Genomic DNA, 21,903 nt, shown 5'->3' with positions numbered 1-21,903 from the left:
AGTCCGTCGGTTTCTCTCGGAGCGGCTACACGCGGCGGGAGCGATTGAAGCATCTATACATCTCGGGTATAGAGGTAATATTATATCCGTGGAGCGGATGGGATCGGTAATAAACGAATAAAATGAGTGAAAATAATAGGAAGCTACAATAATAATAAGAGGAAACAAAGTAGAAATAAAGCAAGAAGATAAAAATATGAAAAAGTGAAGAGTAAAAAAAATAAAAATAAAATTTATAAAAAAAAAAAAGAAGGAAAAAAAAATGGAGAAACATTCTCTCGAGGTAATTACAGACGATACTGAAACTGCATTTCCAAAGGCTATTCGTAAAATGGTAATGCCGCCTATTCCTCTAATAATGATTCCCTGGCGATTGATACGCGCGGGATGATTGCTGTGTTCCTTCGGCCAATTGTGGCTGCCAGGGCGAAGTAGCTGGATGGTCGCGGCGAGATACTCGAGGTCAAAGGCCGAGACCGCTGTATCATTACGGCGCTCACCTGTTCCTATGCCAGAAGACCATCTCGCCGCTCGATTTCACTGTTCCGGCATATCCGCTTCAATGATTTTTTCCTTATTTCACGATGCGAGCATCGACGCGGCCGTTTCGTCTTTTTTACTTCTTGTTTCAAATATATATTATACCTACTTACGCGTCGGACTTACGGTGCATTAGAACATTCCTCCTAAGTAATAGGTATGAAATTTTCCTAATTGCGGCAACGCGGTATATACGTAATTATTTTACAGGTGTATATCGATTAGGCTGTTTCGGAAAAACATATCTTACCATTTTCCATCGTGGCACCTCCTAAAAAGTTTGCTCACGTTGAAAAAAGGATTCTGGAAAAAAATGAATGTTCAATCTTATGTGGATGATCGCGCTCGCTTGATTGTTCACATCTTTATGAATTTACGAAGAAACACGTTGTAGCACTTTAATTATTATTCATTTTTTGACTTATTTACATTTTCTGAATCTTAGTTACTTAAATTAAAAGTTCATTTTATAAATTATAACTATTTTATGAGAATGAATTAATGATGAAAAAGTCGTCGGATGCACTTCTCAAACATAACTGTAGACTTAATATTATAACTGAGGGTTTTCTTGTTGAAGTAAATTCATATTATGATTGATGTAAGCAATAAAAAAAAAACAACTTTATTCACGATACTTCATAAATTCGAAAAAATGTGAAAAAATAAAAAATCAGCTGATCGCAATCTTCCACATAACGTAAAACGGTCATTTGTTGGCAGGATCTTTCTTTTAACGCGACCAACTTTTTACGGGGTGCCATGGTGGAAAATTGCCAATTTTTTTTTTTTACTGCAGCATCCTAATATCGATGTACATTATGTAATACGCATACGTATATGCTGGCCCCGATCGATTCCATCGAATCGAGTCAACCTTTTTCACTGCAGAAAATGTATAAGATAACGTACGTTCATCGCGTTGTTGTGCATAATAATACATTAAACTAATTCAATCCCGGCAAAATTTCAACTTCTTAAGAATTCACCGTGTGTGAGGAGAGGTTTGTTTTATTGCTTTGGATTTTTCCATACAAAGTATGAACACTATGTTTGCTCGGTCAATCACGTATATCTCGGGTCTGAAAAAATACCGTTTATATCACTGCCATCATGCATGTTTTCGAAAACACTGCTTAACGAAGGTTAAGAGTAGCAGGTAAACCTATACAATCGCAAATGGACACTCCAACGCTGGGACGTGATTTGACTCTAGTGTCAGAGGACACCCTCGAATTTATGAGAGTCGCATTAGCTCGTTCGAGCAGCACTGAAATGTCCGAAGTGCGTCCTTCGATTCCGTCATTTGTATACATGTCGGTACGGAATAGCGAACGATACTAACAACAAATTAATCCTGTCGGTTAAAAATCTCTGAGAAGCCAGTTATTTAAGAAAATTTTGGTGAAACGACGCGGAGAGATTTTTTCTTGCACGTTGTTGCGATGAAGTAAACTTGTAGTACATTTTGAAGTCGGATCGTCGTCGAACGAGGAGCTTACACGACTTCGACTAAATTGACGACCATAACCAGCGACGTTGTTATCAGGTAGACAATCTGTAATTCACGTAAATCCAATCCGCCGTGAGTTTCCGGAGTAAGGAGAAGGGGCGTATTAGACAAACCAGACTCTGTTTACGTTCGACTCACCGTTGTTACCGTCCCTATCCGAAGGCTGTAAAATCCACAAGCCGTTATTTCAACCTTCCTCAACATAGTTTGAAGCGTGAAATGATATACCTATAAGAATGCGCAGTCAATCAATTCGCGAGCCGTACGAGCGACGTGATAGGAATATTGCGAAGCTTACTTCTTGTTTGATTTCTCCAGGCAGGTATGCTGTCATCAACGAGCGTACCCTTGCAGTCGTAACTTGGCTCTGCGAATCGAGAACACTGTCGAGAGTATTTTGTCGCGGTTTTGATTGCTCGCGTGATATGTAATTAATGAAAAAAAGTGTCGAACCGCTGTTCGCACGGCGTGCTTGCGTTACGCAACATTCGACCGAACACATTAGGTAACATACCCACCTCCTTCAGCACGCAGTCGCTGCGGTAGCAGATGTAAGCCACTCGCAGTACGATAAATCCGTAATGCATAACGTTGAACGCGTTTAAGAGCCACGTGAAGCTGGCAGGTGTGGCCCAGATGCCGGCGTAAAGGGATATCAGCAAAACGGTGACCATCAGGCCGATAACAACGAAGAGGTCGATGGAAAATCGTTCGCAAAATATGTCCTGCAGATCGGATATACGGCCGTGCAGTTCTCTAAGTCGCTTCAAACGGCGGTGGATCAACCTTGCATCTTTTTTCCTCAACTTCGAACCACGGTTTACTTCGATCATCGACAGCTCGGCGTTGAGGTATTTGAATAAGCTTTCGAGGTAGAATAAAATGCACGTGGCAAGACTTTCCGAGCTCAGGCATATCAGGTAGGAATGGTGATAAGCGGCTACAACGGCAAAATTCACGTCTCTCAGACAGGCCTGCAACAGAAATCTGATCGTCGAGAAGACGAAGGTCGCCGGGACGTAGAAAGCTTCTATGGGAAGTCGGTTGCGGTCAGCGTGCCCCGTAAATTGCCGCAGTAACTCGTCGATCTCGTTGAATAATCGTGACGTGTGTTTACGGTACACAATCCCCGTGCCGATAATTACGAACGCACTAAAATACGAAAGCAGTATGCATGCTCCCCACGGCACGTACGAGGGTAGATGCTTCACGATGAACGCCATGTGATCGAAAGTCAAGAACCCAGTGACGTAACCCAAAAACGACACGTTCAGTAGGGTAAATCCGTACAGTGTCCAGTGAGTCGTAAAATTTAGAGTACCGTCTGAAAATAAAATTATTCGGAAGGTTGAACGAATTGGTCTTTGAAATTCGTAACGGTATGAATTTCGCTCCCGATTGAACATCTTTCGTAACATATGATATTTTGCATTGAAACAATACAGTGCGCAGTTCAGTGACGACGACTCAATTTATAACTTGACAAAGTGCAACAAAGTTAATTCACGTACCTTGATTCCTTCGCGCAAATATCGGTACAAAACCCAAGGCTCGTGAAGCGTGAAAAGGTGGTATCAGGACTGTTAAACGTGACCACTTCATGATGTTCGAGAATTATAGAGACTGCTACGCTGCTTCTGCCGTATGATCAGTAAGTACCCAAACTCTTTCTACATGCTACTCCTACAATCTATCATGTGCCGCTAGATTTGATATAAATGGCGAACTATTCGATCGAAAACACTTTGGTCGTTCTTTGCACAATTCCATAACGACACTGAGCAGGCCATTAGCCATCGACCTTTGTTCAAGGCGTTATAGTCGACCGTTGTTCGAAGTGAGTATCACGTATGCAGCCATATCCCATCCTAATGGCAATGGTAACATAGTGGAACCTCTGCGCCTGGAGTCTATATCCTTGCTCGATGGCATAGCGCATTTTCCGTCGGCTAAAAGTGGTGGGAGTAAGTCCTGAACTCCTTATCTGCCGAGATAAGAAAGGGATAAACTCCGTGGTACGGCCAAAAGTCTATCGACTGGATTTTATCTTGTAATGTAAATCAGAGAGAACTATCATTACTTTATATTCCTGATGATACAGTAACCGGTGTATATAACAGGCAAACGAGACGGGAGTTTGCAACTACTTTTTGATCAAAAAAATGCGAGGGATAACGTGTTCTGTGTAGGATTATGCTGGTCGAAGGATATGAAGCAGATTTTATAAGTTGCAGGGGAAAATAAAATAACGCTCGAGATTTGTGAAGAAGAGTTGTCGAGTTTTTTATTTTAGTTCTTTTTTTTCTACAGTAAATTAATCCAGACTTGTGCTTGCGTATTTTGATAGCATCTTATTGTTAGTCGCTACATGCTTGTAAGCAATGAGTGCTATAATCGAGAGAATGTCAACTCGTTGTTAGGTGAGGCAACTCTGAACTGGGAGCTTCAATTCCTGATCCAGTCACCCTCACGCCTCGGTTAATTGAATCATAATTACGAGCAGTGTTAACCACATGCCTACTACCTGAAAATGTCAAAGAAAATTTGCAGACGTAGGTAGGACGCGTATAGTGGAAACAGCGTATCTTATACCTCGGCAAAACGTTGTAAATTTATTCCAAAAAATCCTCCAGAGCTAAATTCCATAGTTCTCAAGGTAACTTGGAAAATGAAGTCATTCATCTGTGAATTTTGGTACAAGTCATGATGAAAAAATCCACAATCCACTTATTTTCTGACAGCTGTACTGCTTACCTTCGTCGATAATTCGTTCTCGCTATGTTTATTCATCAGTTCACGCAGAATGCTGACGGTTTTGATTCTCTGCAATGAGAATTCATAGGATGCTGTATACACGTGAAAAGTTGAAATCACAGATTGGCCTAGCCTGATTTCATTTAAAATTAAGTGAATCACCTTTGAGGATGGTTGATCCAGGGTGTAATAAATTTGGAAGTAGCGTAGCACACTTGTTGCCAGTACCAAGAACAGATACGCATAGTGTACATAATCAGCAGTAGAAGGAATACGATGGTCAATGACGATTACATCATCGAGTGCTTTAAAGAGTGTCTTGAACGGTAGAACGATTTGAATACTTGCTGTAAAAAGTGACACCAGCCAACAAAATCCGAAGGAATCATTAACAACTTCTGACACGTACGCTGCCTTCAAGTAAAGGGACTGCAACCGCGTCAAGTCGTTTACATTGCAGTTTCCAGTCCTCTGCCAAGTCTCTAGCAATCCGTTGATCGTGTTTAGAGCCACGGAGGGTACAGTGACGAATTCCAAAGCTAAGGCCTCACAGTACATGGTTAAGAATTTTGAGCAGTACCATGCAATTTCCATGAAATCATTGACCGCGGGAAAGGGCAATCCGATCAGATACGCGACGGTCCATACGATCGTTAGTTGAAACGAAATTGGACGCTGTTTCGGGGGAGACAAGCAGCCAAGTTCTTCGTTGAGCTCATGCGTCAGATTGAGACACAGTAACGTTGCCGAGGCACAAATTAATCGATCCACAGTCAACCACAACAGAAGAGCCAAGTGACTAGCGTGGATTATCAATTGGCTGCAGTTTTTAAGGGACGAACATTCGTGTCGTGAGCCAAACGCTTCGGGAAGATAAAATCCCACGATGTACGATAGGGTGGTGAGGGTTAAAAGGATATTGACTACTTGCAGTATCGTACCCAGAACGCTTCGGTGATAAACATTCTCGCCGGCTAGACAATAGAAAATGATTATTATTCCCTCCCTATGAGAGTTGATAATCTATTAAGTTTTACAAGTGCGCACCTGATTTCCAAAATGGACAGTAGCCAAAAATGAATGCCAAAATTTGAGACGGCTGAAGTATATTCTTCATAGAAATCCTCGGCATGACGAACCAACTGCTCGACGTAAACAGAGGGCGGTTTTTCGAATGTCTGTGGAGCAGCGTTATTTGCCTGTCACCTTTGCACGCACGCGATGATATACGATATTGGTCACGCGCCGACAATGCCAAGTGAGCACAGGTACTTATTGTTAGTGTTCGATATTGCAGGTACTGTTCCAACAACCCTTGAAATATACAAATGAATCGGATTACAGGGATAAAAGCGTACGTTTTTAGGTTCGAAAAAAATTCAAATCAGAGAATGATAACCGAAAGAACGAAATTTGAAAGCTCGAAAAAACGCTTCGCGCACCGATGGAACGACGCAGGAACACGTGCAGACATGTTGCATACGCAAAATCGGGTTTCGGTTAGCAGAATGTATATCGGTGATACGCAGAGGGTTTCTCTCAAATCTTGGGGGAAGAGTAAAGGTTTCCCGAGGATCGCTGAGAGGCCCGGCAGCGAGCTGAGGCTTGTTAATATTGCGGCGCTGTTCTCCTTGTAAATTACAAAAGTTTACCATCCTCTTCACGTAATCCCCTCATAGCGTTCCTCCCCGCCTCACCCCTCTCCTTGCCACCTCTCACCTCCTCGCCTCTCTTCTCCTCTCGTCTCGCGACGCCAAGCCGTGCCAACTCACGAGGCCCGGACACCCCCGCCCCGACTATACATGCAGATATTCGACGCCGACGCCGGGCGTCCCTTGGTTGGTATTCAGGACCGGTGACCAAACAGCGTCGGACCACGCTTCGTGCCCGGCCGATTGAAACATCCTCGCTTACGACGAACGTGGACAAACGCGGACACGCTCAACGCCGAGCGATTCCGCGAAGAATCACGTTCTATCCGTCTAATCTGTGCACTTAGCCACCCCTTACCATAACCTCGCCCAACACCGGCCTGCAGGACGTTATTATTTTCAACGACACCCCGAAGGCTCGGATGCAGTGCCGTTATTACAGCTGTACGATCCGCTCGGTCATCATTTTACGACCACGTCCTCATCACGGGCTATGCGAAAATCTAAAACATTTCACTGGGTCAGATGGGCCGTATATTATAGTTAGGACATCTGCGCCGGCAAACTACCTCCTCGATATAAAAGGATCGCATCTCGAGCACCTCATTCAGCGAAGATGCGCCAGTTTGTCAGATTTAATAATAATCGCTGCAGTGCGTATCTTGTCGAATTAATTGCAAAGAAGATTCGCACGTGCTAGTCTAGTCATGTCGAAACTCGTAACCGTTACCGTTTGTTCGGGAGTGCAGGCAGCGATTTAACCGGAAGTGCAAGCCTGGTTCGATGCGGAGCGTTAAGATGCTACCCGAGAGATACTGCAGTCCCGAAGCTTGCACGCGCTAATGGGCAAAGTTTAACGGTCTAATTTGTAATTTACGACTAACCAGGACGAAGTCGGCGTCAGCCTCGCGGAGGACGGCGGGGTTTTAACATTCGCAAATGAGTGAAGACGCCGGGAATTATTTTTATTCGGACGACCCCCCGGTGACGGATCGGTGTGGCAAATGGGCCGCGTCGCGGGCTCAACGACTCCTGCGGGGTTGCCCCCTTCCACCCTGATGGCAGCTTACTTCGAGTCCGTCGAGCGGGGTATTTCTTGCCGAGCTTTTCCCTCTCGGCAAGGGTTGCCAGTAGGAGGCTGTAAATTACCAAGAGGGCATTTTGATTAAATTTTTTATTGTACCTACCGGCGGAGAGGGTAGGAGGGCTGATTTAACGACGCCGGAGCGTCTCGAAACATTTTCTGTTCGCGTTTAGCAAATTTTTTAATTAGGGATTATACTCGTTGAAACGACCCGAAGACGCGCGATGCCCGGGGGGTCACATCTCTCCAATTCGTAATTCCCGGTAAAGTATTATACCGAATAAAATCTCAGCCGCGCAACTTTCTTTTTTTTTTCATTTCCCTCTCTTCGGCACGCGTTCCGCGCTTCAATTACCCATCGATATTATACACATCGCACACCGTGGTCCATACTGTCCGGTACGTCGACGGTGAATCGATTCGACGTGACCCTGCTCTCAATAGCGCGTTGCGCGTTGTTCCCAACAGCGTGTATCCATTAGACATACATTGAACAGCCTCGCGACACACACGGCGAGTGTCGAAGAAATCGATTCGAAACGATCAAAGGCGATTCTCTTTTCACGAGAACACAATGTCGTCGCTCGTCGAGCACGCAGCCTCCGCGATGGTGAACCGGAAGCCCATCAGCAGCGCGTTGACGCGACAAAATCGCACACAACGGCCGCCGAGCTCAACAAGTGTTCGAAGTCGCGGGGAACGCGGCCGCCCCTCGGTCGTCGGACGTCGCGACGCCGGGGCCCGCGGGTGTCGCCGCGGCGAGGCGTCGCGGGGCGGGGGCGGGGGCGGGGCGCCAGGCTCGTGGGGACGTCACGTGGCCGCGAAGCTCGGAGGCCCCGCCTCCGCGGCGGCGCGAGGTCCACGCCGCGTCATTCATGGCCGAGCCGAAGGCTGCGCCACTCTCCGGGTCGTCCGTCCGGCTCCGTAATCGCGCGAGCACCTGTCCTCTCGCGTCTCGATCCTCGCCCGGCCGCGTCAAGTGCCGCGCTCGCTTTACGTTAGTCCGCGCGTTTTCCGAGGCGACCGCAACCCCGGCGCGAAACCCGGAGGTCCGAAGAGGTCGCGACCCAGCTATGTGGTGACAAGAGTGAACCGGGGTCGGCCGATAAAGTGCGCAGTGGAGCTTGGGGGGTAACGAGCAGTGGTTCGTAAGGCGTGCCAGAGTGATCGGTATATTACATGATACCAACCCCCTACCCCGTATAGTATATTTTATAGTGCGATCGCGGGTGAAACGCCACAGTGAGAGATAAGATTCGTCAGTTGTGGAGGGGTGGCTGATGCACCGCGGCGGCGGCGGCGGTAACGGCCCGGCTACCGCCGGTCCTCGCGGCCTCGATCTGGAACATCCCCCGATGCCGGGGGCGGCTGGTTTCCCATGGGGGGCCATGCTCGCCGGGCATCATCATCACGCCGCTGCGGCGGCCGCAGGCATGATGCAGCCGCCGCTATCCGCCGCCGGTGACTACAATCCGGCCGGTGCTCATCACGGGGGTGCCCACCCCGCGATGCCGATGGACCTTCACGTACCCCAGGCGTTTCCCTACTACAGGTAGGCCTCGATTTTCAACTTCCCATTCACCGATTCTTTCCTGCCCGACGGCGAATATTCGATACCAGAGATACAGAGACTTACGGAATTACAAGCAGAGCACTTCTAATTGTTCTCCGTACTGCGATGCAAACCCTTTTACTAACACGGTTAACGTGACTCACATGGCCGATCCAAGACCGCGACAGATGCAAGAACCGCGTGTATCGCGTCGTTAAAATCTATTACCTACTCCCATCCCGGTATATATGGCGTGTAACACATGTTCTCTGATGTAATGCTCCAGGTGACAATCGTCATCCTACTTTGAGTTGAACGCATTTTTTGTTACTGTCGTGCCGTTCGGTGTGTAGCGTTTCCGATGTACAATGAAAAGTTTGAGGTTAAACGATGGTCCGAACGACCGTGGCACAGGGTTGTTACCTCAGAGTGTCCGTGACGGGAGTTGCGAAAGCGTTTCTTCTCATCCACGATTCCATTTTTGCCCCAATTTCGCTGACGGAACGTGATAAAATAAAATACAACAAAATATGACTTCCACTTATTTTCTAGTTGACCGTGACACACGCTCCGGTTTCAGGCGTCGACCTCAGTTCTTGTCAACAGATTTGATCTAGGTTCTTGCGACGCTGACAGGAATAATAGGCAAACTTATTCACAGCTCTCCGACGGGCATGCAGACAAAATAATACGAAGAATTGCAGTTACCTTTCGGTTCTTCTCCACATGTAATAGGCGATGCGCTCTGCAATGAGTTTGGTCGAATCTCTGGTGCTCGTGACCCGAAGTCACTTCTTGTCACCACTTTCACGCCGAGAGTCATCCAGAGCGAAACCGAAGCAAAGTGTTAGGTACGGTATCTCCGAGGTGGTACAAGTTGAGGGACGATTAAGTGGTCAATCGGTTGCGTTAGAATGACGCGGGCGTTTCGGGCACGTGTGTTTTCGCCGCAGGTAGACGACGAGGGGAAAGTGTTGTTGAGGAGGCGGACTACGCGAGATGACAAACCGGGCAGGAGCCGTTTAATGAATATAATAAATGGCAAGTAGCGGAGTTCCAGGTAGCCGCTTCCGCCGCATCCCGGCAAGAAACGCATTATCATTCTCGACTCGCACGGATCATTAGCATTTCGCTATCAATTACGTCCAGCGCCGGCGAGTCTGTCGCGCGGCGTTCATCCGTCCCCTGAATTACTTGGGGTCCCGTTTGCGGAACGCCCGACCGGGGGTCCTGGGTCTGATCGCTCCAGGGACGCATCTTCTACGGCTGCACCCACCTCGTCGGGCGGAATGCGTATGGGTGTAATAAGGCGTGAATGCGTTAGCGTGTGAGCCGCGCGAGTGCGACGCTGACTGCCACTTGTTGCAGCCCGTGGTCTAAACACCCTCGTCACCGACCGAGTGCCTCACTCTCTCTATCTCTCTCTCAGCTCCGTCTTTCTCTTTCTCTCTCTCTTCCTCTCCCGGGTATTCTCGTTACTGCCCTCGTCATCCCGGAGAGTCTCTCTATACTAATCCCGGCGGAACCGACGGCTCCATACGTAGTCCAGACCAATATCCGTTTTCCGGACCCCGCTGGGTCCGATGCGCTCCTCGAGCACCCGGCTGACACGCGATCCTGCGTAGTTTACGAACCTGCCGCGAGCACTACCAATTCATAGACAAGCTGCTTCTGGCCGCCCACGATTCAACCGATCTGATAGGGGGGCCTGTTTTTGCCCTTCGCACGGGCCACGGTAACTCGTTTTCGAATTCGTTCTCGATATTAGGCATTGCCCCACTGGAACGCGCGAAAATCAATTGAAATGCGATTATTTTCAACGAGGAAAAGATGGAGCGGCTCAGGAAAAAATTTAGTATAACTTTTAAGAGTTGCTTCAATATGGAAAACTAATCATAATCCACTGTCGTGAATCGACATTTTTTTGACAGTCCAACGACAGCGCAAGTACTGTTACAAGTAATCATTTTTCCGCGTAGTACTGATGAAAATGTTGAAAACATACTCCTGGAATTATCCGTAGATTTTATTCTGAATGTATGTAGAAGGCATTGCAAAATATGAATTCTTGTCCTGGCAAATGTGGTAAAAAGAGGGTAATCCCTGAAATGAAACCTCCAACTTTCTCCAACTAAAGAAAATGCGTGCTTTATGCCAGAAAATTCCATACCATAGATTATTTACTGTGTTCAACAGAGCCGATCAGATCACGAGTACCTACTCGTTCTACTTTTTGAGTGATCTATAAAAACTGCATACAGTCGCGATGAGTTTCTCGCGGATCGATTAATTTTTGATAACCGTGCTATGAGAATAAAAATACCACCGTTCAAATATTCGAAATATTGCCCGTTGAGCAACGTTGAAAAGGACGTCAATCATTGACGGAGACACGAGGTCCGTGACTCAAATTTAGAAATTTCCAGTGCTGAAACTGTAATTTATGTTCCTCGCAAGTAATATCCATATTATACATATGTTGCAAGGTGATAACCGTGATTCGTACGGTTACAAATTGGTGATCACCTTCGCGACGATGAGGTACAAGCAAGTAATCGATACCGTAAAGAATAATTCTTTCTCTCGTTAAACTTGGGTCCGAAAATAAACCGAGTCAAAGTATCGTTCAATGGAGTCTGACAGCGGTAAAATTGACCCGAAAGGTCGGGGGTCGTAATCTCATCTGCCCACGCCTCCGTACGGCACGAAGCGAGGACTCTTTTACCGAACTGCTTCGCTCCGGATGATATTACATTTCACGAGTTCCACTTGTGCCAGTCGCCGATGTTTTCTCGTTGCGCTTTACTGAGCCGCCAGACTTTATATCAAGTCGCTTATTACAGACTTTGGAGCTATACACGCGGTCGAACCGACCGTATCTAAAGTATGTAAGAAATCACTGCGGGTAAATAGTTCTCAGGTATAATGCGATATTATTACAGACGGTGTTCAATTGCAGTCGGCATTTCAATAAAAACTGTTTCTATTCAAGTCAGCTGGCTTTTTTTGCCCAAGTCCACGTTGCTAAACAACTGTATATGTATGTATTCCGTTGGTATTTATTCACCTTTTCTCGCTAAAAGAAATATCATAGGCATGGATATAAAACGGGCGTCTAAATATTGCCTTGAACTGAAACAATTTTTACAATCAGTACCGTATATTGGGATCAAATTTACTCCAAGGTTGCTGAGATCATTTGGAATTTTTCTAATATATATATATATATATATATCTTGTAACTATCTACCTGTTTGATGGAATTTACAATCCCGAAAAAACATTGCACCCGTTCGGTATTATTATCATTGTTATTATTATTAATAATGGAAGTAAGCGAACGGTGAAAAAATCGGGCCACACGAACGCAGTTGGACGGTTTTTAACCGTCGGGGGTTCTTCGACGAGATTTCGCCGATCTCCGACGTCGGTGAAGGAAAAAGTGCGACAGCGCACACGGCGCAGATAACTCAGGTGGTTGCATCGTCCGGTGCAGCATGAGCGGTATTCGCCGTTGCCGTTCGGAGAGTCTTCGGCGTTCCGCGCCGTTTTCTCGTCTCGTTGACAGTGACAGACTTTGTCGGGGATCCGGCGGTATGACCGGGATCCGGGCAGATCAACGTTATTGAATGATGGCTCCCGGGGCTAAATGGGACCGGACGTACCGATATAATAAGATCATAAGAAACAAGTGCGGCGGATCAAGGCTGTCGTCGGAGCCACCCGACGGGCCGAGAGTCGACGCATTCTTCCTGCAGGACGAGAGCTGCGTCGAGGTGAATCTGCCGGGTGGCGCGGGGTCCTTCCGATAAATAACTACCTCCGTTTTTACGGGATACGCAAGCCTCGGTGCCGTCGCGTCGGCAGGCTCGACGAATGAAAACGCGTTGGCGAACCCTGAGCGCAAAGTATCATCCCCCAACCCTCGACTGTCGCTGGGTTGCGGCGGAACGGACGGTAGTTGCAGGGATGGGCCTGTTTTTTTTATTTATTTATTTATTTATTTTTTCCCCTTTTTCACCCGCTATCGCGCGGCGTATCGCACACGGCGATCCTCGACCGCAATCAGAATTGATTATAGCCTGCCGAAACCTCGGCGCGTCCGTATTATACAACTTATACGCCCGCGGGCCCCGGGACGAACGGCTCCTCGTAAGGCCCACCGCCGCTTATTTCGACTGGGCTTGCATCGAGACGCTCGTCTTCTTCGCGACGGCTTCCGTCGTAGCTGACCGACGGAATTATCCAGCTCTTGATTCGTCTTCCGCGATATCCAGAGACGCGAGGCATGCGACTTGGGTCCGAAGTCGAGTCGTCGACCATTCGATCAGGAAGCGGTTCTGATGAGTAGATTATCGAGATAATAGGTGTCTTTCGCGGGATCCATGTACCGACAGTTTTTACATCATGCTTTGAGAGTTTTTTTCTCTCCTTGCCAATTGACGTGAGATTTCTAATCTTCTCCTACACGTGGCTCGGATCGACAGTCTGTGAACCGGGTGACCTCGTGACGGCATTGCCCGCAGCTAAAATTCGTACGGTATAACGAAGGGCAGAGGTAAAACGGAATTCGGTCGGAGATAGTGAAAGTCTTTCTCCTAAAATTTCGCTTCGAAACTACCAACTTCCAGATTTTTAGAGTTTGGAAAAGTAATTCTTCGGAGATACGCCGTTCGACAGGAAATACTGTAGGGCACCGTATATCGAGTTCAGATATTTTATGAATACACCCGTATCACCGATGCCTCTGTAAATACAGAATTTAACTGCAAAATTTTGTATACTACGCTCAAACTAGCTATTACCATTTTTCTAAATTACTCTGAAACATCTAAATTTACAGATTTTATTCCGGGCTTCACGGAAATTTTAGAATCATTTATTCAGTTTCATAAAAAAAATTTACCAGTACAGTCGATTTTAATGCTGATTGGAGATATTTCACTGCGTTTTGAACGAGTCTCAGACTTGAAACAATTGTAATAAATTGCAATAGCAGTAGTGGAACTCTGAAGATTGTGCGTCTCTCACGATTTTCAGAATCCGTTTGACATTTGTGACGATCAATTCATTACCACGGAACTATTGACACTCAACAATGTTGTTGGTCGAGAAGTTCGGCCGAAGAGAAGTTCTTGATTTTAAAATGCAGAGTGCTTGACTATAAGTTGATTTGGTCAGTCGTTTTACGCAGTTAAAAAGATCACACAATAATTTCGACCAGCTCGGAACACCATAAGATCGAATACATTTTCGGTAAAGTTGTGTGAAAATTGTTTCGACCGCGACGCGTGGGACGATAAATTATAAGTGCGGCTGCACGATGCAGTCGATGGGTGGAAACGAAGTGAAAGACCACGGGCCGCAACGAAGGCTTTTATGCCCTCTGGCTAATTTATTTTTTCCCGGATCGCGGCGTCCTCATAATTAGACGTTACTAATAGAAGCGCGGACGTGTAAACATCGGAACAGCCGCGTCTAATACACCTCGGTATAATTCCAAGGCCAAATAACGTTTTCAATTCCATTAATAGCGTCAATGACATTGGGTATGGGTGCATAGGACTATTTTAAAAAAACAAACTACACATGCGCACATTTTTTCACTTCCAACAACATACGAGCATCACGCTCGTTTGATATGTACGACCGTGTCGCACCCGTAATTGAACTATGATAGAGTAATAATAGCTACTGTGAGCGTAAAACCAATAAATACACAAGACTAAATAACGCGACTCTGCGGCTTGTGTAGAGTCGGCCGCAGTGGGTAAATAAATGTCGAGTTCCGCGTCAGTGTGCGTGTACCTGTATCCGTAAGAACGTGACGAGTGCATATGTGGAGGGGACGAAGACAACGCGTAGGATATTAAAATGCCGATGAGACGTAGTAGGGCCCGGGAGGAGGACACCGAGTGATTTAGCGTTCGCATTAATTAGTTCGAGAGCGTGCGAGGCGTGGAAGAACCCTTTTTGCATATCGCTTTTTCCCCCTTCGGATCTTCCATGCCCATATACAAGCGATTTGCTCTGACGGCGGTCGTTTAAGATTCCTGAGCGTTGATGCTTGTCAAATCTCAATTAATTTTGTCGAACAGAAAAATCCAACCGGGCCAAACTCGACGAAAAACAAGACTACCTCGGGTCGAGTTAGGATCGCTTTTGCCTCTTCGGTCACCTGTCGCTACATCCGATGCGGAAGAAAGCGATTCAGTTTTGACCGGTGCATTTTTGGCTCGCGACATAATCTCCGGGCGCTGAGTTCGGAAAAGTGGAATCCGAAGTGTACGAGAAATAAAATAGGAAGTAAGTATGTAAAGCAAGGAGAAAAGAAAAGAAGAGAAAAATTCAAACTGTCTTGCTTCTTGTTTTTTTTTTTTTTCTCTCCTTTCTTTACCCGTAGACATTAATCTTTCGGGCCTGTTCGATATGGTAATATACCGTATGGGAACAACATACACGTATCGTGCATCAACGCCGCTGATTTATTGGAAAATCATTGCTCACCATTACTTAATACTTCTTGCGTACATGAAGGGCTTAATTTTTTCACCACCACCTTACTTTTCGTTGTAAATTATCCAATTAGAAAATCAATTTACGTTACACGCTATTCAACCAGCACGCATATATACTACGCACGGGTGGATTAAACTTCTCGTTGTTTTCGACTAAAGTATTTCGTTATTTATTATACCTAGGCTTGACTGAAGCTCCGTGAGAATGAAGTAAAATCGAATTCTTCAAAAAGGGCAAGAAATTATACAGCCATGATACGCATGCGCAACAGTAACGAATTCTCGACCAATTATCTATCGCATCAATGGAACAGTTTAAATTTTATCGATACCTTCCAAATCACTGGTTTCACAATTTTTCAATTTTGAGGAATCTGATTTCTTACCATCTCAATTACAGCAGACATATTTTAGAGCGCACGGGCATATTTTCCACGAATATTTACTAGCTGCAGAAACGACGTGCGTACGTCACAGAAACTCATCTACGAATCTCTCAAGTACGATATGCACAGGGGGATTAGATGAGAGGGGATTCCGTATAGGGACATACAAATTCAACGAGGCTGACACAATGCTTTGGAGAAAGAGGGTACGCGCTAGCAGGTAGTACGTTTTACATTACGGGTACTTGTAGCGGCGGCATAGCAGGTCACGTCTATAAAGCGAGGCTAACCCACGTTAGGCTGAGTGATAGGTGTGGACGTAGTTTAATTATTTCATAGAACCGTATCTCTCACGCATTCCATCGGCATTCGTATCTTTCTTCGCGCGTTCTCTGCCGCATGGGCGTCATAAACACGCCTGCAGCAGTACCGCGAAGGCTCGAGAGCCTGCAGGGAATTTGTCAGCGTTTACATGAAGGTACGGCGTAGAATTTACCACTTTAAATGGGACGGGAAAGTAGCGGCGATTCGTCAATTTTCTAGAAACCGATGGGTACCCACGCTTCTCGGGTGTTTGCTCCCCGAAATGGGCTCAACTTCCACGGGATTCTAACAAGAGGACCGCGGGTTCGACGTTTCTCATCCTTTTCTCGATGCGCGCGGCGTCTTGTAAAAGAATCAACACTCGATATACGAGCGGCTTGAATCATCTGCTTGAAATTATACAAGAAAAATATATGAACAGAAAAATTATTTCTCTCTTCAATCTCAAGCCTCTTACACACATGTACGGAGGATGTATGCACTAATGAAACGGAATGTAAAGCAGCGAGGACACTTGCGTTATGCGCTCGGGTTCGATGATCAAGTCGAGTAGCGTCCTGACGTTACGCGAAGTGCCTTACTTCATCGTACGTGAAACCGGTACGAGAGGTTGCTGGATGGGCTTGTATAACCGACTGGTCTGCGACTCGTTTTCGTTCCGGGCGTGAAACAGATTGACATTTTTAGTGCAGGCGTGGGAGGAATTTTTCCATTTTCGTAGAAAAAAAATGTAAAGAAATTGGTTTGGCAATCGGGGACTGAGTAATGAGTATCTTTCAAATTGTCATATTCGTAAGATTCGAATATGTGATGCCTTTGTAAATATACAAATATAATATACATTGGAACTATAAACGAATGCTTGTAAAAAAAAAAAAAAATGTAACAATTTAGTACGTTACTTCGATTTTACTCTACGATGGCTCGTTTCATTCGGAAGACCATTTCCTACAAAGTGACTGACAATCTGTTTTTCATCATGCTGGCATCGTCGATTATCTAATTAATCAATGAATAACGGCAGTATTTAATTGACTTGTACTCGCAAACAAAGCAGAACCATTTCAATGGCCTTGGGGATAAAAGTAGTCTGAACAAAATCGTAAATCAAGCCTATCATCTCACGCCAACCGTGTCAAACCGAAGTTAAATTTTAATTTTCCCGTTGCGATGGTAGAAACAATTTCGACTCGCATCAATTTTTCCATAATCTTAACAGCGAACAGCGAGGCGGCCGAAAGTTGGTCGAATAAATACACTCTCCTCGCGGAGGATGCAGTAATAAGCTGACAAAAGTTGGTTCTCGGTGTGGAAGTGGCGGACGTATAAAGCGGCGCGTGCGAGCATCTCCCCGTACCCGCGCCGTCGAGAACCGGACCATGACGTTGTGCGTATTTTACGAAACTGGTTGAAAAAAACTGGCCGACGATACGTAAACCCGCGGCTGCTCGGCTCTTTCGTTTTCTCGGTTTTTTTGTCCTCTAACTTAATGGGATCTAGTTCCTCGAATGTATGTGTCCGCGGTATTGTTCCGCAGCGGCGGCGCTGCTCGAGCCATTACGGTATTACATACATGCACGTTGTACCTACACATGCGGCATATCCACTACGGGCGCGAGGCATTTCTCTCGCGCCAATGGTTTTATAAAATTTGGCTCCGACTCCGTCGACCTTTTTCATTCCTTTCATAGTTTTACTCGAGGCACGAGTTGAGCACGAGTCGCCGTGCGGGCTGGCCGCATTTTTTCATTCGAAACCTGCAAAGTCGAAACCTACCGCGTTTCAAATCTAAATCAACGATTTCGCGTTACGCTTGTTGAATTTTGCAATCCTTACCGACCTGGTCGATAATACGCGTTCACCAAATTTCTGGAAATTATTACTTTACCACCGACATTCGAATGCGTAAATTAGATCTCCATGCCGGCGCAGCGGCTGCGTTGCGTGTCAAATGTTCGTGAAATTGATAAATAATTATTGCCCGTTTTTACATTATCTTCAAATCAGCACCGGCTGTGGCCGGTAGACGGCAAAAAGTGAACTCATATCTTTTTGCGTGAAAAGGTTGTTTAGCACTTGGGCAATATCATCTCTCACGACGGATATTGATACCTGAATTACTATTTCTTCAACATTGTTTATATACTCGATAGGTAGAAAGTCGCCTGCAATGCACACGATACTATACCTACATAATTACGTCTATACGATACTACACTTGCACCGGAATGCAGGGGTAAAAAAATTTCACCTTTCAAAGCAATAAAAAGATAATTATTTTTTTCTCAATCGTAAATATCTGCGTTTCTTTCACCAAATGTTTTGAAAACGTGCCGAGGTGAAAGTAGTACGAGACTATTGATACAAGTACAATTAGTTCATGTATCACCTTTGTGTTTTAAGGAGAGTTTGACTGTAAATTTATCTAAAGTTTGACCAAAATCTGTTGAATTTTTACAATTCGCAAAAGATGCGTTAAACGGTATACGAATTGTCCGGAGAAAAATAAAATCATCGCTGAATCAGTTGCACGAATGAAGAGCCGAGAAACAGTAGATATAAATTTTTAAAATACCGATAACTCGCCTTCGACTATGGAAAGTTTATTATCCAAGAGCTTCACGCATATTAGTCCCGATAAAAAAGTTAATTCCGTTATAACAATTAGCCGAGACAACGGCTTCGACTTGACACGAGCAGTGAATTTGATTAGATATGTCGCAACGAGCGTTGCCGGGGTGAACGAGATAATTAAAAATCGAATTTCACTCTTGCTTACGAAATTTTTAACATTCCTTTCCGATCGAATCGACACAACGTTCGCGCCGCGTGTCCGTGAATGTGTAACAGAGAACACACGTACAAGAAACCCCTCGGAATCGGGCAGCCTGTGCAGCGAGTCGTTGCAGCAAGGCTGTAATTTTCCAATGTTCCTTAGCAATCGACTCTTTCTTTCGTCCCATTGGGAATGAATGGGGGCCTAGGGTGAGACGGGGTTGGAAAAAACGGAGGAAAAAAAAAGAGACGAAAACCTTCTCACACCCCTCGGCCTCACAGAGACTCAGAGCTTTCTCACTCCCCGAAGCTTTCCAAGCGTAACTTAGCATATTTTATTTGATTTTTTGTATTGGATAATAGCCCCAGGTAATGGGGTGCCTGCCTGCAGCGCCTGCCACGAACCGGGACCCGAGTAGATGGCGAACAAATTTTCGCACTCCTATTTCTCCGCCGGAACCTCCCTTCTCCTCGACCCCGTAACGCTTGCATTAACGAATTTACATTTTTTAAATGGGAGGGTTGCCCGTTCGGGGTGATAACTCGCGAGTCATTTGTTTCTCGAAGAAATTAAACACTACCCGGTTCCCTTACCGCCGACACTTCGTCTCAATAAGCAACCGCATTGCTTTCAAAGTTCGAGTATTCTCTTACCCGTTCTATCCCCGGTGCAGAATGTAGTCGAGATTCAATCCCTCGACTCGGCGGTGAAATCGATTGAATTATTCGCACCGATCGGCGCGAAGTGGTTTACGACGTGAACTTTCGCAAGATCAACTAATTAAGATCGCGAAAGTTGCGAATTATCACAATACGTATATCCTTTTTTTTTACCAGCGGAGAAATTTCTTTGCCCGAAATAGATTTTTCCGTAGGATTTTGGAGACGCGATTGTCAAAGCTCAATAAATCGAAACCTGCTACAGCGTTGCGTGTAAACACCGCGTTAAAGAATTAATCTAAAAATGACTACACCTACGTTGAATCTGACTTGTATATATTCAAGAAGTACCGTCTAATTTCACCGCAACTTTGCGCAGCAGTTTCTTGCCGGTGTCTAATCTCCAAAAATCCTAATGCTGCGATCGAACTGCTAACCCGTGACTGGTATCCGTTTGAGCACAATTAAAACCTCGTCACATTCATCGATGAAGAAGAATGGAGTCAAACGGCGAGACGTCGAACGACAACGCAAATACACACGCAGAGCATCCCCTATTCCCGTGACCCGTCAGCCATAATCTGCGAGACATATGTTTCGCGTAATCAGCCACTCGGTGCTATCGAGGGATGAGGGACGGGGGTGAAGCTATACATATTTAATGAGGTTGCGGTCTTGTAAAAAGTCTCCGGCGAAACCCACCCCATTTACCCTCTCGGCGGGTGAGAGGATGCTCTTATTCAAATCTCACTCGATGCGACGGAGGTGCTGCCCGCCAAGGGTTGGGGGCGAGAACGTATCAAAGAAAAATACGCCACTTCGAAGCGCTGCCTCGAGCATACATAAACATATAATCTCCGCGTAATACATATTTCAAAATGTCCCCGAGAGCGCTCTGCACCACCACCACCCTGTCTTACGCTCGCTACCGCGGGCAGCAGTGTTCGTTGTCCTTTTCCGCACTGCATTCTTTCTTTCTTCTTCTATCCTCTGCATGATCCGGTAGATCTAACCTCTCGTTTCTGTGCCGAATAAAATTACGCTGCACCCTATTGCCATCAATTAAGGGTATGAGAATGCAACGCGGCAAATGTCTCGGAGATAAGCTGCAGGTCTCCCGTGTGGTTTCCCTCTTGAGGACACTTGGAAGTGCATATTGCGATCACTGAATGCGCCGTACCCTCGCAGGCCGTCGTGATCTCGGACGGTGAATCACCCCTTTCGAAGACGTACCAATAAACATGAGAACGCATTACTCAAGTACGCGTCGGATGATAATCGGACGGTCATAAGTGGTATTGAATTATAAGAGATACCGGCAAATAGGAGCGATACTGGGATGAATTGCTCCGGGGCGCTGTATGGGGTATCGCCATATTTTGCGCCGAATATAAACACGAGGACAGCTCAAATTTCTTTTTCCAAAGCGGTTTGCGCACGTTGAAATATTTTCATCCACCTCTCGCGACGACAAATCTTTCGATACACGCGCAGCGACTCGCGCTGTTGGTTCCCAGTAGTCGAGCGTTATTTCACTTTAATCGCAAGTCCGTAGTTCATCCTCTTTTTTCTTGTCCTTTCTCTCTCCCTCTCTCTCTCTCTCTCCGTCTCCTTTCGTCTCTTCTCTCCCAACCTGAACTCTGTAAAGTAGGTAGGAGACGCATGGCGGTGGTTGCACTCTACCGACGAACCTTCGTCTTGCCCGGTCGAATTTTCTTGAATCGGCAGCTCAGCTTACTCAAAGCTTCCCTGCTCCGGCTGAAAGCCTGAAGATGATGCGGCATCGTAATTCAAAAGCAAACAGAACGTACTCGAGGCAAATAAAAACTCAACCGAGCGAAGAAGTACGCACGCTCTCCGGGCCTTGTGCCTCCTAGGCCTTCGTGGTGGATATCTGAAGGTCCGAAAGACTCCGCGCCAGTCGGAGTAATGAAAGATGTACCGCTAAATATTCAACTTCATTTCATACTTGAGCCAACAACGTTTGAGCCGAAGTTTAGATCTCTGTCATCACGAGTTAAGTGGTCCTACGGGTTGACTCGAGTGAGGTCCTAAAATGTAAACGCTCGAACGTTTCACTTGATGTCCGTAGTGAAATAGAATATTCGAATCACCAACGACCGATGGCAAAATCTAAGGAGACCA

The 21,903-nt window shown here is 45.9% G+C and overlaps 2 protein-coding genes across 5 annotated transcripts in view; one reads left to right on the top strand and one right to left on the bottom strand.

Moving 5' to 3' along the window:
- The first annotated feature begins 3,657 nt into the window (after positions 1-3,657).
- Positions 3,658-21,903, top strand: part of LOC124302660 (protein trachealess) — a 174,587-nt gene continuing 156,341 nt past the window's right edge. For 3 of the 4 annotated variants that reach the window (XM_046759044.1, XM_046759043.1, XM_046759042.1), the window contains exon 1: positions 8,451-9,095. In XM_046759044.1, coding sequence (XP_046615000.1) covers positions 8,824-9,095 — 272 coding nt within the window. In that variant the 5' untranslated portion in view covers positions 8,451-8,823. Of the gene's footprint in view, positions 3,705-8,450; positions 9,096-21,903 lie in introns of those variants that run through there. The other variant, XM_046759047.1, reaches the window with a different exon arrangement.
- Positions 4,390-5,982, bottom strand: LOC124302665 (uncharacterized). The gene is made up of 5 exons (XM_046759053.1): positions 5,855-5,982; positions 4,970-5,781; positions 4,808-4,876; positions 4,646-4,735; positions 4,390-4,577 (listed from the first exon to the last, which is right to left on the bottom strand). The coding sequence occupies exons 1-5, from the start codon at positions 5,937-5,939 to the stop codon at positions 4,521-4,523; spliced, it is 1,113 nt and encodes a 370-aa protein (XP_046615009.1). The 5' UTR covers positions 5,940-5,982; the 3' UTR covers positions 4,390-4,520.

This window comes from Neodiprion virginianus, chromosome 4 (genome assembly GCF_021901495.1).
Source record: "Neodiprion virginianus isolate iyNeoVirg1 chromosome 4, iyNeoVirg1.1, whole genome shotgun sequence".
Taxonomy (NCBI): Eukaryota; Metazoa; Arthropoda; class Insecta; order Hymenoptera; family Diprionidae; genus Neodiprion; species Neodiprion virginianus.
This window is presented reverse-complemented; position numbering and strand designations above follow the sequence as displayed.

Coding starts and splice junctions, on each gene's coding strand:
- LOC124302665 (XM_046759053.1), bottom strand. CDS start 5,939: ATGCCGAGGATTTCTATGAAGAATATACTTCAGCCGTCTCAAATTTTG. Junction 4,736..4,807: donor AGAACGAATTATCGACGAAG/GTAAGCAGTACA, acceptor CAAAATTCACAG/ATGAATGACTTCATTTTCCA. Junction 4,578..4,645: donor ATTTACAACGTTTTGCCGAG/GTATAAGATACG, acceptor TGACATTTTCAG/GTAGTAGGCATGTGGTTAAC.